At 47.8% G+C, this 13,921-nt stretch overlaps 1 protein-coding gene across 1 annotated transcript; it reads right to left on the reverse strand.

The window, feature by feature from the left end:
* Positions 1-49: 49 nt before the first annotated feature.
* NOTO (notochord homeobox) lies at positions 50-8,400 on the reverse strand. Its single transcript, XM_061431325.1, has 4 exons — positions 7,681-8,400; positions 7,237-7,356; positions 4,271-4,485; positions 50-1,983 (listed from the first exon to the last, which is right to left on the reverse strand). The coding sequence occupies exons 1-4, from the start codon at positions 8,135-8,137 to the stop codon at positions 1,825-1,827; spliced, it is 951 nt and encodes a 316-aa protein (XP_061287309.1). The 5' UTR covers positions 8,138-8,400; the 3' UTR covers positions 50-1,824.
* Positions 8,401-13,921: the final 5,521 nt, after the last annotated feature.

Here is a 13,921-nt window from a genome sequence, read left to right on the forward strand (position 1 = left end):
TGTTTGTGTCTGTTGTCTCTGCCTCTCAGTGGCCTGTCTTGTCAGTCGCTGTTTGGACTCAGCCTAAGGGGAAGAGCTAGCTTACCACTCTTAGCCAGCCTACAAAGTCCAGCGTAAGATTTCCTATTTCCACAGGCACTCTGGCAGGGGGCAGACAGTCCTGTGAAAGATCAAGCTGGAAGTGTGTCTTACTCAGACGCTGCAGGGGCATAGGGACCTTGTAGCCTGGGGGATGCTGGAGGGTCTAAGGACCATGAAGTTGTATGCGGAAGTGAGTCTGCATATGCATACTGTCCTGACTATGGGAGAGGGATCTGGTCTCTTGCTCAGGACTGACCTGTAGCATCTGTCCCCACAGCCAGGCCTGACCCCCGTCTCTCATTTTGTTCCCTCCTCCCATTGATCCTGTGCTACTTGACATAAGACCTGTGTCCACATCTGCTGTGGTCTCATGGTGACATTTAGGGATTGGATAGAGCCGGTTAACTGCTGAATAGGTAACTGACTGGTGATTTTTTTAAAAACGGGAGCCAACGATTCCAGGAAGAGGCACCTGCCGCTGTGTTCCTTTAATAGAGTTGACTGGATCCAGCTTTAGGAAGGATTTCCTGGAAGACGGGAACAGAAGGTTCTTGAAGCTGGACCGTGGCCTCCCCCCTCCCTCCAGCTGCAGCCTGGTATTCTCGAGACGGTGGTCCACTGCCTCAGGGACAGATGGTTTTCCAAGGACCGCTGCTCCCGCCTTTTCTCCCTCCCTCAAGAGCTCTGAAGAGCAGCGTGGACCGTGCCCTCTCTAGCCACCAGGTGGCAGGGCACACCTCCTTCCACCAGCTCATCTCAACACCCAGAAGTCATCCTGTATTCTAAGGGAGTACCCTCAACAGAGGCCCACCAGGAAATGTGAAGTGCTAGAGAAATTAGCTCTGGAAATGTTGGTGGCAGACTCCACAAGCGGAGGCTATAACATACACTTATTGGAGAGAAACGGAGTGGTTCCCGGGAAGGAATGGAAGCCATGAGAACTGGTTGTGAAGGGGTTGGGGTAATAATACAGCAGAGTTCAAGGCAAAATGCCAGTTTTGGCAAAGGCACAGTTAAATCTCTTTACTCGAAATAAAGATGGCTAGGGGGTCAAGTTGAGTAGCTAGAGGGAAAAAGATGGTGTTCAGGATAGCATGTCTGCTCCAAGGGGGCAGCTGGGCCTGAGTTCCTCCTATGACTGGTAACAGTTCAGACAAAACTAAAAAACTTCAGGAAATTCTGTGAGAGGCAGTGGGCTAAATGGTCTATCCGTCCTTCTTTGCTCTCAATTCCACCATTTCCAGTGGGGAAGAGTCTGCAATGCCCAGATGCTGATTCAAGGAGGCCGTATCTCCTCTACAGCCAGATCAGGCAAAGATTACTCTCTGGAGAGGCTGGGGCTGAGGTATTACTCCCACAGGTGAAGGAGACCTATAAGCCTTAGTAGTTACTGCACACTTAGTGTTGAGCCTGGCACACTCTTAAGTGTTTTACAGACATCATCTCAGCCCTGGGAGGTCAAAGTTATCAACATACCCATTCTACAGGTGGGGGGAAAAACCCTCAGAAATTCAGTAACTTGGCCAAGGACATAGCTGAAGGCCAAAGTCTGTACCTGTGACTATTTGCATTATTACAACTCCCAGGGGTCAATACAGAAAAAGAGGGCTCCTGCTTTACAGTTCAGATTCTCCTGATGCCCTTTGACCTGACAAGCTCTTCATTAAGAATTGGAACAAGGAGGTCTGATGGGTGCTTCCAGGAAGAACTAGCCCAGCCTGGACTGAGCCTTTGTTGCAGTCCTCAGCTGTCCATTCCTGACTCCGCATCTTCTCTCTGGATGCTGGTGTCAGAGCTGCTGGAGGGCTCGTCTGGAGAGGCAGCCATGGCAGATGCAGCTGGCAGTTTCAGCCTTTGCTGCTTTTGATATTTGACCCTTCGGTTTTGGAACCAGACCCTCACCTATAATTGAGGCAGTGAGAAGAGATAAGAATGTGACTAACAGTTCCCACTGCATCCCCCATTCCCACAGTGCCCACTCCTCTCTGAAAATTTACTCTTCATTCTAAGGGAAGCACACCCTTCCCTCTAATTCCAGTACCACTCATTCACCCAAGTATTTACTGAGCTCCTGATCTGAACTCTGGAGAAGGAAATGGCAACCCACTCCAGTATTCTTGCCTGGAAAAATCCCATGGACAGAGGAGCCTGGTGGGCTACAGTCCATGGGATTGCAAAGAGTCGGACACAACTGAGCACTTGTGTATTGGCTTCACTTTAGACATCCACATCTGAGGCAGTGCTGGCGCTTCCCAGGTGATGGTGATAATAGTGAAGTACGAGCTCCACCCTCACAGAGCTCACAGTCTAGTGGAGGGAGACCAAAAACAAACATGGAAACAAATATATAAATACAAATGAGGGTACCAATAGGAGTTTGAGCCTCCCTGAAGAACCAGCACTTAAGCTGAGGCTCAGAGGATGAGAGGCCTGCCTAATGGGGACAGAGAAAAGCAAGCCAGGGCAGGGGAGTCAAGCTTGGAATGTCTGAGGATCAGAAAGGAGGAAAGCATGGCAGACACATCTGAGAAAGGGGGAAGCAAAGGAAGAGAAAGTGGAAGAGGTCAGTGGAGACCAGATCACCCAAAACTGTGAAGGCCATGGATTAGAAGTGTCACTTTTGAGTTTTTTAGTGGGATGTGACATAGTCCTATTTATATCAAGTGAACTGCAATTCTGGCAGTGGGTGAAGAATGGATATAAGCAGATTTGAGGAGACAGCTGGGGAGACTGTTGCAGTGATCCAGCAATAGTTGGGGCTGCACACTCCCTTCCCTGTATCATGAGAAGAACGGTCCCATTTGAAACTAGTGGCAATGGAGAAAAATGAAGTGATTCCAGTTGTATTTCGGAGGTAGAGGTGAAAAGGCTGGCTGATGAATTGGAACTGGGAAAGAAAAAGGAATCTAAGATGACTGAGTATCTTAGATACTCAGATCTAAGTATCTGAACTAGATACTTGAGCAGCTGGGTGGACAATGATGCCATGTGTGGGGAAAGGGAGAGATTTGGGTGGGGGGGTGGGAATCAAGAATTGAGGTTTTGACTTGTTAAGTTTGAAATGGCTTCCCACAAGACACCCAACTGGAGGCCCCAGGAAGGTAGTTAGATGCACAAGTCAGAAAAGAGGAGTGGGTGGAAGATACAAAGTAGGGAGTCACTGGCTTACAAATGGTATTTAAAACCCATGCTGCTGCTGCTAAGTCACTTCAGTCGTGTCCGACTCTGTGCGACCCCATAGACGGCAGCCCACCAGGCTTCCCCATCCCTGGTATTCTCCAGGCAAGAACACTGGAGTGGGTTGCCATTTCCTTCTCCAATGCGTGAAAGTGGAAAGTGAAACTGAAGTCGCTCAGTCATGTCCGACTCTATCGACCCCATGGACTGCAGCCTACCAGGCTCCTCCATCCATGGGATTTTCTAGGAAAAAGTACTGGAGTGGGGTGCCATTGCCTTCTCCGTTAAAACCCATGGGGATAGATTAAATCATCTAGGGAGGAAAATTTGAGGCCCCAAAGAGAAGAGTTGCCTACAAAGGGAACCGAGAAGGGACTAGAGAGCTGGGAGAAAAACCGAGAGTGTGGTGTCTGGAAGCCAAGAAAACTGTGGGTTTCAAAACAGAAGGAGTGGTTGATTGTACTGAGTGGTGGGGTAAGATGAGGGAAGAAAGCATATGGTGGCTTTGCAACATGGAGGTCATTAGAGACCTTGATGAGAAGGTTCAGTGAAATGGCAGAATGAAAGAATTCACACTGCAGTGAATTAAGGAGTAGACGGGAGGTGAGGACATGGAGAGAACATAGCCAGTTCTTGAGAAATTTGCCTGTGAAAAGAGCAGCTATAATTCAGTCGCGAGGAGAATATAGGGTCAAGAGAATGTTTATTATTTTTAATATTTAGTCTCTTGAATACCAACTTAATTTCACTGTCAGCTCCTTATTTAGCATGGAAACATTATATTAGAAAGTTCTAGATTAACACATGTTGTTTCCATAATGTGATTTCAAATAGGACTATTTTTCTCATCATATAGAGAAGGGAGTGTGCCAGTGGTTAGGGCCCGTATCCCCTATCAGCCTGGCACAGAGAAAGAGGCCCATAAATTCCTCCCAGCCCCAACTCAGGGTTTTTTGAGAGAGTAGTAACTGTCCCTAGGTGCAGCCGAGCCCACAGGAGTCCCTGCTCTCACCTGGTTCTCTGTAAGGTTGAGCTGGGCTGCCAGCTGGGCTCTCTTCTTCCCCACTATATTGTGCTGTTTTGCAAACACTTTCTCCAATTCTTCCAGCTGCTCCAAATTAAACATGGTTCGAATCCTCTTTGGGGATCTCTCAGTGTCCTGAAGGTCCTGAGCTTGGGCCCAGTCTCGGGGATCCCAGAGGCCTAGGCAGTGAACCAGCTCCAAGCCTGAAGAGCAATTAGCAGGAGGAAAGGTTAGCTGTAACCCCCTACCCTGTCATCTTGGAGGAGAGAGAACAAACTCACAGCTCCACTGCCCTGTCTTACCCTTGGCCAGGTAACAACACAGCAGGCAAGGTGGGAAGAGACTGCGCAGAAATAAAACAAATGAAAAAGGACATGAACTCTACTGAATGTTATGGGGCAGGCTGGATGGGAGGGCAGTTTGGGGGAGAAGGGATATATATGTTTATGTGTGGCTGAATCCTTTTGCTGTTCACCTGAAACCATCACAACATTGTTAAATGGCTATACCCCAATACAAAATTAAAAAAAAATTTTTTTTAAAAAGAAGGGACAGTGTTGTGAGACCGCTTTGGCCTCCATTAGTCAGGTTAGTGGCATAATCTCTGGCCCTAAGAGGAGCTGCCAAACCTCCATCTCTCCTTTCCTTGGCTACTTCAGGAAAACCCTATGAGATGAGCAGAGAAGGGACCCCCTTTTGAACAAAGAGTGAAGGTTCATCTTTTTTGTTCTTTCAAAGTTTTGAATGGGTACTTTGATTCAGGCATGGTTCCAGGACAAAACAGAGAATCCCTAACAGCAAAAAACAACAGCAACAAAAAAGGCAAATAAGTAACATATTGAGTATGTCAGAAAGTGATTAGCACTAATAAGAATAAAGCAGGGAAGGACAGGGTAAGTGTGCCTGTGTGTGGGCAGGTGGAAGAGTTTGTATTAACATCTTTGGAAAGGGTAGCCACCTCACTCAGGTGACTCTTGAATAGGGCCACTGTGTACAGCCTGTATCCTGCACACAGGTACCCAGCTGAGACGGTAAGTGGAGTCTGAAATTCCGCCTGCTTTTTGCAAGCCTGTTCTTCCTCCCTGACAAGGTGTCGTGTTTGCATGGAGTTAGGAGGTGCCCTTTTCTAACGCACATAAGGGTGCTATTCAGCTCATAGAGCTGTGGGCCAGCGGAGATGCAGACTGGTCTACCAGGGTCAGTACCTGACTCATAACTCCAGAGGAGTGAGGAAGGAAGCCATTGGGCTAGCTTGGAAGGAAGTGTTCCAGACAGAGTTCTGGCAATGCAGGGCTAAGACTCCTCCGCTCCCACTAACCTTGGGGAGGGGCTCCAGGGCTAGCAGACAAAACTGCCCCACTGAAAGGAGTGAGGTCTGGCTGCCTAAGACCCCAGCCACTGGGCCCAGCTGGCTTACATAAGCATTAATAGCAAAATATAAGAAATCATCAATGGAGCTAGATTTAAAATATGGTATATTCTTGCAATGGACCATTCTGTGGCATACAGAAGCTCTGTGTGGACTTCTAAGGAAAAATCTCGATACATGGTCAAGTAAAAAGAGTAAGGTGCAGAGCAGTGTGTCTAGTGTCGGGGGAGGGTTAGAAGAATGCATGTGTGTGTATATATATATACATGTATTTTCACAAATACACATGTGTGTGAGCTCAGACGGTAAAGAATCTGCCTGCAATGCAGATACCCAGGTTCAATCCCTGGGTAGGGAAGATCCGTTGGAGAAGGGCATGGCAACCCACTCCAGTATTCTTGCCTGAAGAATTCCATGGACAGAGGAGCCTGGCAGGCTACAGTCCATGGGGTCACAAAGAGTCAGACACGACTAAGCATCACACACACACACACGTGTGTCCAAGTATTAAATAGTATAAAATATACTAGAAGAATAAAGAAACTGGTGTCTGGCTGCCTGTGGGGTGGAGAGAACCAGGTGGCTAGGGGAAAGGAACGGTAAACTCTTCTCCATACTGTAACTTCATAGTTAACATTTTGAAGTTTGATTTGTGTGGCTGTAATACCCATGCAAAAACCAGTGAGGTATTTCCCTGGTGGTGCAGTAGCTAAGACTTGGTGCTCCCCGTGCAGAGGGTCTGGGTTCAATCTCTGGTCAGGAAACTAGATTCCATGCTGAAACTAAAATATCCCACATGCCTCAACTAAGACCTAGCACAGCCAAATCAATCAATCAATCAATATATATATATTTAAAAAACTAACTTGAAAATGAGACAATAGTAATACGGAGTAGAAAGTTACAATTCAGACCTCAGGTGTGTGGGGACATTAGAAAAAGGTGGCTTGGAGTGAGGGCTGTGACTCTCATGAAAGTGAAAATGTTAGTCGCTCAGTCATGTCCAACTCTTTGCAACCCTATGGTCTGTAACCCACCAGGCTCCTCTGTCCATGGAATTCTCCAGGCATGAATACTGGAGTGTGTTGCCATGCTCTTCTCCAGGGGATTTTCCTGATTCAGGGATCGAACCGGCATCTCCCACATAGCAGGCAAATTCTTTGCCTTCTGAGCCACCAGAGGTGGCTCTCATTATGTAGCAAGAATTTGGATAGTGCTTGGGAGACCAGGGTTTCTCTCCCACGTGGGTGGGAGGAATGCCCAACTGAAGGGAGGTGAGGAGACACAGGGTGGGGGTAACCCAAGAAAGACTGTCTTACCAGGATCTTGGTTTGGGTTGATAAGGCTTGCACTAAATTTGCTCTTGTTTCCCCTCATGGGAGCCATGGGGATGCATGAACCAGATAGCCAAAAATGGTAAAAACTCATATAGGTGGATGTTAATACTAGAGGAGAAAATTACCCCAACGGTTAAAGTCTCATGGGGATTTAAGTGACTGTGCTCCAGGGCCCAGAGCCCCAGGGAACCATTCTAAGAGCTGAAGGAACCTGGCTCAGAGCAGTAAAGTGCAGAAGCTAAGCTCACACAGAGGTGAGCAGTGGAGGCTGTAACTCGGTCGGCTAATCCCCGACAGCTCCTCGCTCTGGCTGAAGGGTACCAGTAGCAGCTGCCTCTCCGGCCGAGTTGGCCGCGCTGGGGAAAAGCCTGCTCCACAAAGCATTGTGCAAAGCAGGTGTGGAAGGGAGCAAGGGCCTCTCCCACTCCCTAGACCAGGGAGAGGCCGGGCTGCCTGCAGCCCTGCGCTGATCATGGTTGTCCAAGTCGCTCTCGGGCCTGCCCTCACCTTCCTCTCTGCACACGTACTCACCCACCCCCCGACACACACCTTTTCCCACCTCAGCGGCGGGCCGGATAGTCTCCCACCTGGTCTGGGTCCCTCTCTCCGCCCGGTATCACCTGCAGGGTCAAGGGTCATAAACTTGACATCTACTCCAACCACGCGTGGCTCTCAAACTCGGGGACTTCTCTATCCTGTGCCCGCCGTGGCGGCCGTCCGCTCCCTCGTACCTGTGACGCTGAGACCCTGGAGGCCGCAGAAGTGGGAGGCGAGGGGCCGCAGCGCAGGGGGCTGGGGGCGCGGCTGGTGCAGCCCCGCGCTCAGGCAGGCGGGCAGCCACGTCGGCGGGCACGCCCCGGGCAGAGCCTGGGCGGGAGGCCTGGAGGGCACGTTCCAGAGGTCCCCGTGGGCGCCAGCGGAGACTGACAGCGGGGAGGTGGTAGGCGCGCGGGGGTCAGGTCTGGCTAGGATGGCCTCAACGGAAAAGGAGGACGCGAGGCGTCCGGGCGCGCGGGCTGGGCCTGGATTTGCAGAGCCGCGAGGCAGAGCGGGGGACGCGGGCCGGGGAGAGCGGCTGGAGCGCTGGGGCTGGACCCCGGCGCCCGAAAGAGGGAGCGGCCGGCAGCCCCGCGGCCCGGGGCTGGGCATAGCGCGGCCCTTGCTCGGAAGGGCCCAAGAAGGGGAGCTGGGACCTCTGGGCTGTGGGCAGCGCGGGAGGCGCGGGAGGACACCTGCTTTAAATAAGGGAGCGAGCCTTGTCGGCCAGGAACGGTCACAGCTGTCTCCCGCGGCTCTTAAATTGGACAGGGCGGGGCCGGGCTTTTCCTTCCCATCGCCCAGGTGGGCGCCACCTCCCGCGGGCAGGACCCCCCCCCGCACCGTTTCAAAGCCCAGGGCGCCTTAGCGCCCTTCCTCCTTCCTCGTAAAATATATCCCCATCCTGTGCAGTAGGGAAAAGAACCCTAAACTCACTGTAGCTTGCTGGTGACCCCAGGCGAGCCACCCTGTAGTGCTGCGACTTTAGGTTTTGGCTCATCGGCTCACTGTCTTTTAAAGCCCTGGCCACATTCACCTATGACTGTGCAAGCCCTTAAATAAAAATAAAAAAAAAAATTAAAAAAGAATAATTGAAATACCTTGTTTAAACACTGAAAAGTAAAATTCCCACCTTTTCTTGCTTGGAGACACCGCTGTAGTTATCAATTTCTGTTGTGTCTTTTCAGGGACTTTTCTGCACTCTCGCCTTACTGAAGCCCCAATGGAAAAATCTTTCCGGTATACAAAAAAAAAAAGGAAGGGTAAGAAATACGAATTTATTGCAAATGCATGGGAGTTAGTGTCCTACAAAACCTGCCTTATGTAAGGTGTAAGGCAAGCATATGCATCTCCCTTTTACAGTTGGATAATCGGTGTTTTTGGATGTCCTTGGGTAAACTGCAAGTTACTGTTTCAATGTCTTCGTCTGTAAAATGGATAGTAATAGTAGGTACCTCATGGAGTTGCTGTGTGGTCACACAAGAGTTAATGCACCTAAACCATGTAGCATTGGCCAGTGAGCACTATGCAGTGATTGCGGCACTGGGAGGAATTCCTGCCTTCCAGACTCCCATGGTATTCTGCCTCCTCAAATCAATGCCTAATGTTGAAGCCACTCTAGCAGGTCGAGGCGCAGTTCAGTGGCGTTGTCCATAGGTGTTAGCTTTTGGAACACCAGTATGCCCTGTCTGCTCTGCTAAGTGAGGGCTGGAGGAAATCTTGCTGGGTTCCTGTCCCTCCCCACTTCCCACTTGAGCAAATACTGGCCCTGCCTTCTGAACAACACCCCCAGCCCACCCCCACCCCAGGCAGTCTGCAACGTGAGATTGTGGGAAAAACAAAGAACAGGTGTCCCATCTGACCCCAGGTCTAGGTCTCCTGTGTTGTGGCCAGAGAATGCAGGGTCAGAAATGAGGGTACAGCAATGAGAGCTCCAGGGAAGGGGCCTGGGTGGGAAGGACTCTCTCTTCCGGTGAGGTCAGATCCACTGGGAGTTGGAAAGTTCTGGACCCCATAACTTTCAAATCTTACATATACTATTTCATTTCTCACCATGTTTCTTTCTTAAAAAAAAAAAAAAAAAAATATTGGCTGCACTGGGTCCAGTTCCCCGACAAGGGATGGAACTCCTGTTTCCAGCATTCGAGCTCCAGTCTTAGCCACTGGACCATCAGGGAAGTCCCCCTCAATGTGTTTCTTTTTGAGGAGCTTTTCCTCCAAGAGGTAGAGTCTGTGTTGACATCTGTTACCCCTAGGGCCACCCAGACTGCAGTGCTAAAGTACCAAAAGTGGGCCTTATGAGGAGGGATACAGACACTGCTTTTTTTGGGCCTACAATGATAGTGACTTAGGTGGTTGGGGAACCGTGGAGCAAGATGATGGAAAATGTGGGTTTTGGAGTTGGACAAACCTGGCCTCAAATCCCAACTTTGTCACTGAACTGTAACTTCAGATAAGTGGTATATTCACTCTAAGCCTCAATTTCTTATAAAATGGGAATGATCTCTTAAGTGAGAAAATAATACTTACCTAATGAGATTCTTACAAGAGTTGAATGAGATTGAGTTTTTAGCTGCTGCTGCTGCTAAGTCGCTTCAGTCATGTCCGACTCTGTGCAACCCCAGAGATGGCAGCCCACCAGGCTCCCCTGTCCCTGGGATTCTCCAGGCAAGAACACTGGAGTGGGTTGCCATTTCCTTCTCCAATGCATGAAAGTGAAAAGTGAAAGTGAAGCCGCTCAGTCGTGTCCAACTCTTAGTGACCCCATGGACTGCAGCCCACCAGGCTCCTCCGTCCATGGGATTTTCCAGGCAAGAGTACCGGAGTGGGGTGCCATTGCCTTCTCATGATAGCTATTGTGGCGAGGAGAGAAGCTATTTACAATAACAGCATGCACCCTGGAATCAGGGGGAGTTGACAAATAACAAGAAAAAACTTGTAAAATAGAAGATGTATGAAAACTTTGTTAAGTCTGTGCTGATTTTTAGGTAAAAAGTATGGTCACTGTGTCTCTAGGTCTGGGTTTTCCATACATACACTGAATTTCAGTACATTGTTATCTGTTTTCTATTATTTGAATTATTTCTCTTCAAACTGTAAGTTCATGAGTATATAGATATTAATATCCCTAGTTTACATACGAGTAAATAGAGCAAGAGAGGTTAACAGACTGCCTAGGTTCAAATCCCCCTAGCTATGTGACCTTTAGAAAAATGTATTTTAATTTACATTTATTTCCCTGAAAACTCTTTAGGTTGAGCTTTTGGATATCAGCCATTCGGATATCCCCTTTTGTGTGAAGCCCCTGTTCCAGCGGTTTCCATATTTTTCCATTGGGCTACTATCTTTTTCTTATTAATTTGTAAGAGTAGTTATGGATAGAGATAGATATTTTGGGATTAAGCTTTTTATTACAGTATATATAGATGCAAATATTAATATCTTCTTCCACTCTGTGGCCTGCCTTCTCGTTCTTTTAATATTTTCTTTTAATGAACAAGATAACTAATTGTAATAAAGCTTAACAATCTGCTTTTATGTCCTTCCAGAGAAACCTTTTTGCCTAGCTGAAGCCATGAAGGTATTCTTTTGTGATTACTGATAGATATGCCCTTATTGCTATTTTAATTGTTTCCTGGTTCTTTTTTGTTCCTTTTTCTTTTACTCTCATAACTTTTGATTTGATGACTATCTTTAGTGTTATATTTGGATTTCTTTCCTTTTGTGTGAGTTATAAGCGAGTTCCCTTGTATGTAACTAATGCTTTTCTCTTGCTGCTTTTAAATATCTTTATATTTATAGCTAATTATATTTATGTCTAAATATAACTAAATATCCTTCATTTTTGCCATTTTAATTGCAGCATGTCTTGGTGTGGACTTCTTTGGGTTCATCTTATTTGGGACTCTGTGATTTTTGAACCCGCATGTGCTTCTTTTCCCAGGTTAGGGAAGTTTTCACTTATTAATTCTTTGAGTAAGTTCTTTGCCCCTCCCTTTCTCTCTCTTTTCCTTCTGGGCCTCTGGAATGTAAATATTAGCATGTTTGATATTGTTCCAGAAATCTCTTAAACTGTCCTCATTAAAATTTTTTTTCTGTTCAACTTGGGTGATTTCCATTCCTCTGTCTTCTAATTCAGTGTTTCTCTGTATCATCTAATCTACTTTCAATTCCTTCTTCTTCTTTCTTTTTTTGGTATAAAGCAGCACAGGTTTATTATATTATAGTTCTAGTGGTCAGAAGTAAAAACTGGGTCTCTTAGGACTAATTCAAGATGTTGACAGGGTTGTCTCCCCTCTGGAATCTCCAAGGGAAGAATCTGTCTCCTTGCTGGTCATTTCTTATTTAATCTGTTCTCTTGCTTTTCTCGAGCTTCTAGAGGCTGCTAGTAGGTCTTTGTTCTTAGCTAGCCTCTTTGTCCTTCAAGTGCAGGAGCATAACATCTTTAAATCTTCCTCCCTTTTTCTCACATTCTTGCTTGCTTTTTTTTGTGGCTGTGCTGGATCTTCGTTGCTGTGCGGGCTTTTCTCTAGTTGTGGAGAGTGGGGGCTACCCTCTAGTTGCGGTGGCGTCTCTCACTGCAGATTATGGGCTCTAGGGCACGCGGCCATCAGGGGTTGTGGCCTGCGGGCTCTAGAGCACAGGCTCATTAGTTGTGGCATGTGGACTTCATTGCCCCGCAGCATGTAGGATCTTCCTGGACCAGGGATGGAACCTGTGGCTCCTGCATTGGCAAGTGGATTCTTTACTAGGGAAGCCCTTGCTTTCTTCTTATAAGGACCCCTGTGATTACACTGGGTCCATCCAGATAATCCAGAATTATTCCCCCCAACTCAAAATTCTTAGCTTGATGACCTATAACAATTTCACTTCAGTAATTATCTTCAAATCTCATTCATCCTTCTTTATAAATTTCTGATGCCTTATTAAACTTCCCATGGTTCATCTACTCTTTTCCTCAGTTTGTTGAGCATCTTTTATGATCAGTACCTTGAACTCTTTATTGGGTAGATTGCTTATCCGGAGATAAGTAGACGTCATTTAGTTCTCCTTTGGAGTTTTGTGTGGCTTCTTTGTTTGCAACATATTCTTCTAACTCCTCATTTTACTACTTCTCCATGTTTATTTCTATGTGTTAGGTAGGTTGGTTACATTTCCTGATCTTGGAGAAGTGATCTTATACAGGTGACATCCTGTGGGGCCCAGAAATACACTCCCCTCTGTCAGGGTGCCTCCTAAGCAGGCTTCATGGGCCTTTCTGGTGTGGTGAGGCTGACTACCATGGGCATGCTTGTAAGCGGGGTTGGCCCCCAGACCAGCTGGCTGCCAGGTCCTACCTTGGGCAGTGGTTGCTGGCCGCTTGTAGGTGGAACCAGGTCCTAGGGTGCCTGGCTATGGGGACTGGGAAGGCTGGTGCTGAGCCATTTTTCAGGCAGGGCTGGGTCCTTGCATGTCTGGCTGCTCAGCCCTGGGGGTCTTGGGACTGGTTCTGACCTGCTGGTGGATGAGTAAGCTCCTAGCATTATAAACTAGAGGGGGATTCCGAAATTGTGCTTTGCAGCACCAGTGTCCTGGTAGAATGAGCTCCCCCAAATGGCTGCCCCTAAGGGACTACCAGTCACTTCCTGCTTCTCTGGGAGGTTTTCCCAGGATCAGAAAGTAGGTCTGACCCAAGCTCATACAAATTATTGCCATTGTGTTGGATCTCAGACTATATAATATTTTGGTGTGCCCTCTAAGAACAGAGTCTCTGTTTTCTACTGTTGCTGGCTCTCCCATATGCAAGCCTTCAAAGCCAGATGTTCTGGGGCTCATCTTCTGATACAGAACCCACAGCTTGGGGGCCTCAATGTTGGGCTCAGACCCCTCACTTCTTGGGAAGAAGCTCTACAGTTGTGATTAGCCTCCTGTTTTGGCATTTCCTATCCAGGGATGGGGGTCTTGACCATACCAGGTCTCTGCCCCTCCTACCTGTCTTGTGGGTCCTTCTTTATATCTTTGGTAGTGGTGGTTTAGTTGCTAAGTTGTGTCCAACTCTTGTGACCCCATGGACTGTAGCCTGCCAGGCTCCTCTGTCCATGGGATTCTCCAGGCAAGAACACTGGAGTGGGCTGCCATTTCCTTCTCCAGGTTTCATATCTGTAGTTGTAGAAAAATCTTTTCTGCTGGTCTTCAGGTTGTCCTCATAGCTAGTTGCTCTGTAAGTAGTTGTAAATTTCGTGTGCTGGTGACAGGACGTGAGCTCAGGATCTTCCTATTCCACCATTTTGGCCATATCTCTTCAGTGAAAGGAAATTCAGCAATATGGATGAAACTTGAGGACATCGTGCTAAGTGAAGTAAGCCTTTCACAATAAAACAGATACTGTGTGATTCCACTTACATAAGGTAGAGTAGT

Source organism: Bos javanicus, chromosome 11 (assembly GCF_032452875.1).
Source record: "Bos javanicus breed banteng chromosome 11, ARS-OSU_banteng_1.0, whole genome shotgun sequence".
Taxonomy (NCBI): Eukaryota; Metazoa; Chordata; class Mammalia; order Artiodactyla; family Bovidae; genus Bos; species Bos javanicus.

What these genes read in the sequence shown, in the direction of transcription:
- NOTO (XM_061431325.1), bottom strand. Translation starts at nt 8,137, where the DNA reads ATGCCCAGCCCCGGGCCGCGGGGCTGCCGGCCGCTCCCTCTTTCGGGC. An exon ending in CGCCACGGCGGGCACAGGAT is followed by an intron (nt 7,357 to 7,680) that starts AGAGAAGTCCCC and finishes TTTGTGGAGCAG; the next exon opens with GCTTTTCCCCAGCGCGGCCA. An exon ending in CCTCCACTGCTCACCTCTGT is followed by an intron (nt 4,486 to 7,236) that starts GTGAGCTTAGCT and finishes ATTGCTCTTCAG; the next exon opens with GCTTGGAGCTGGTTCACTGC.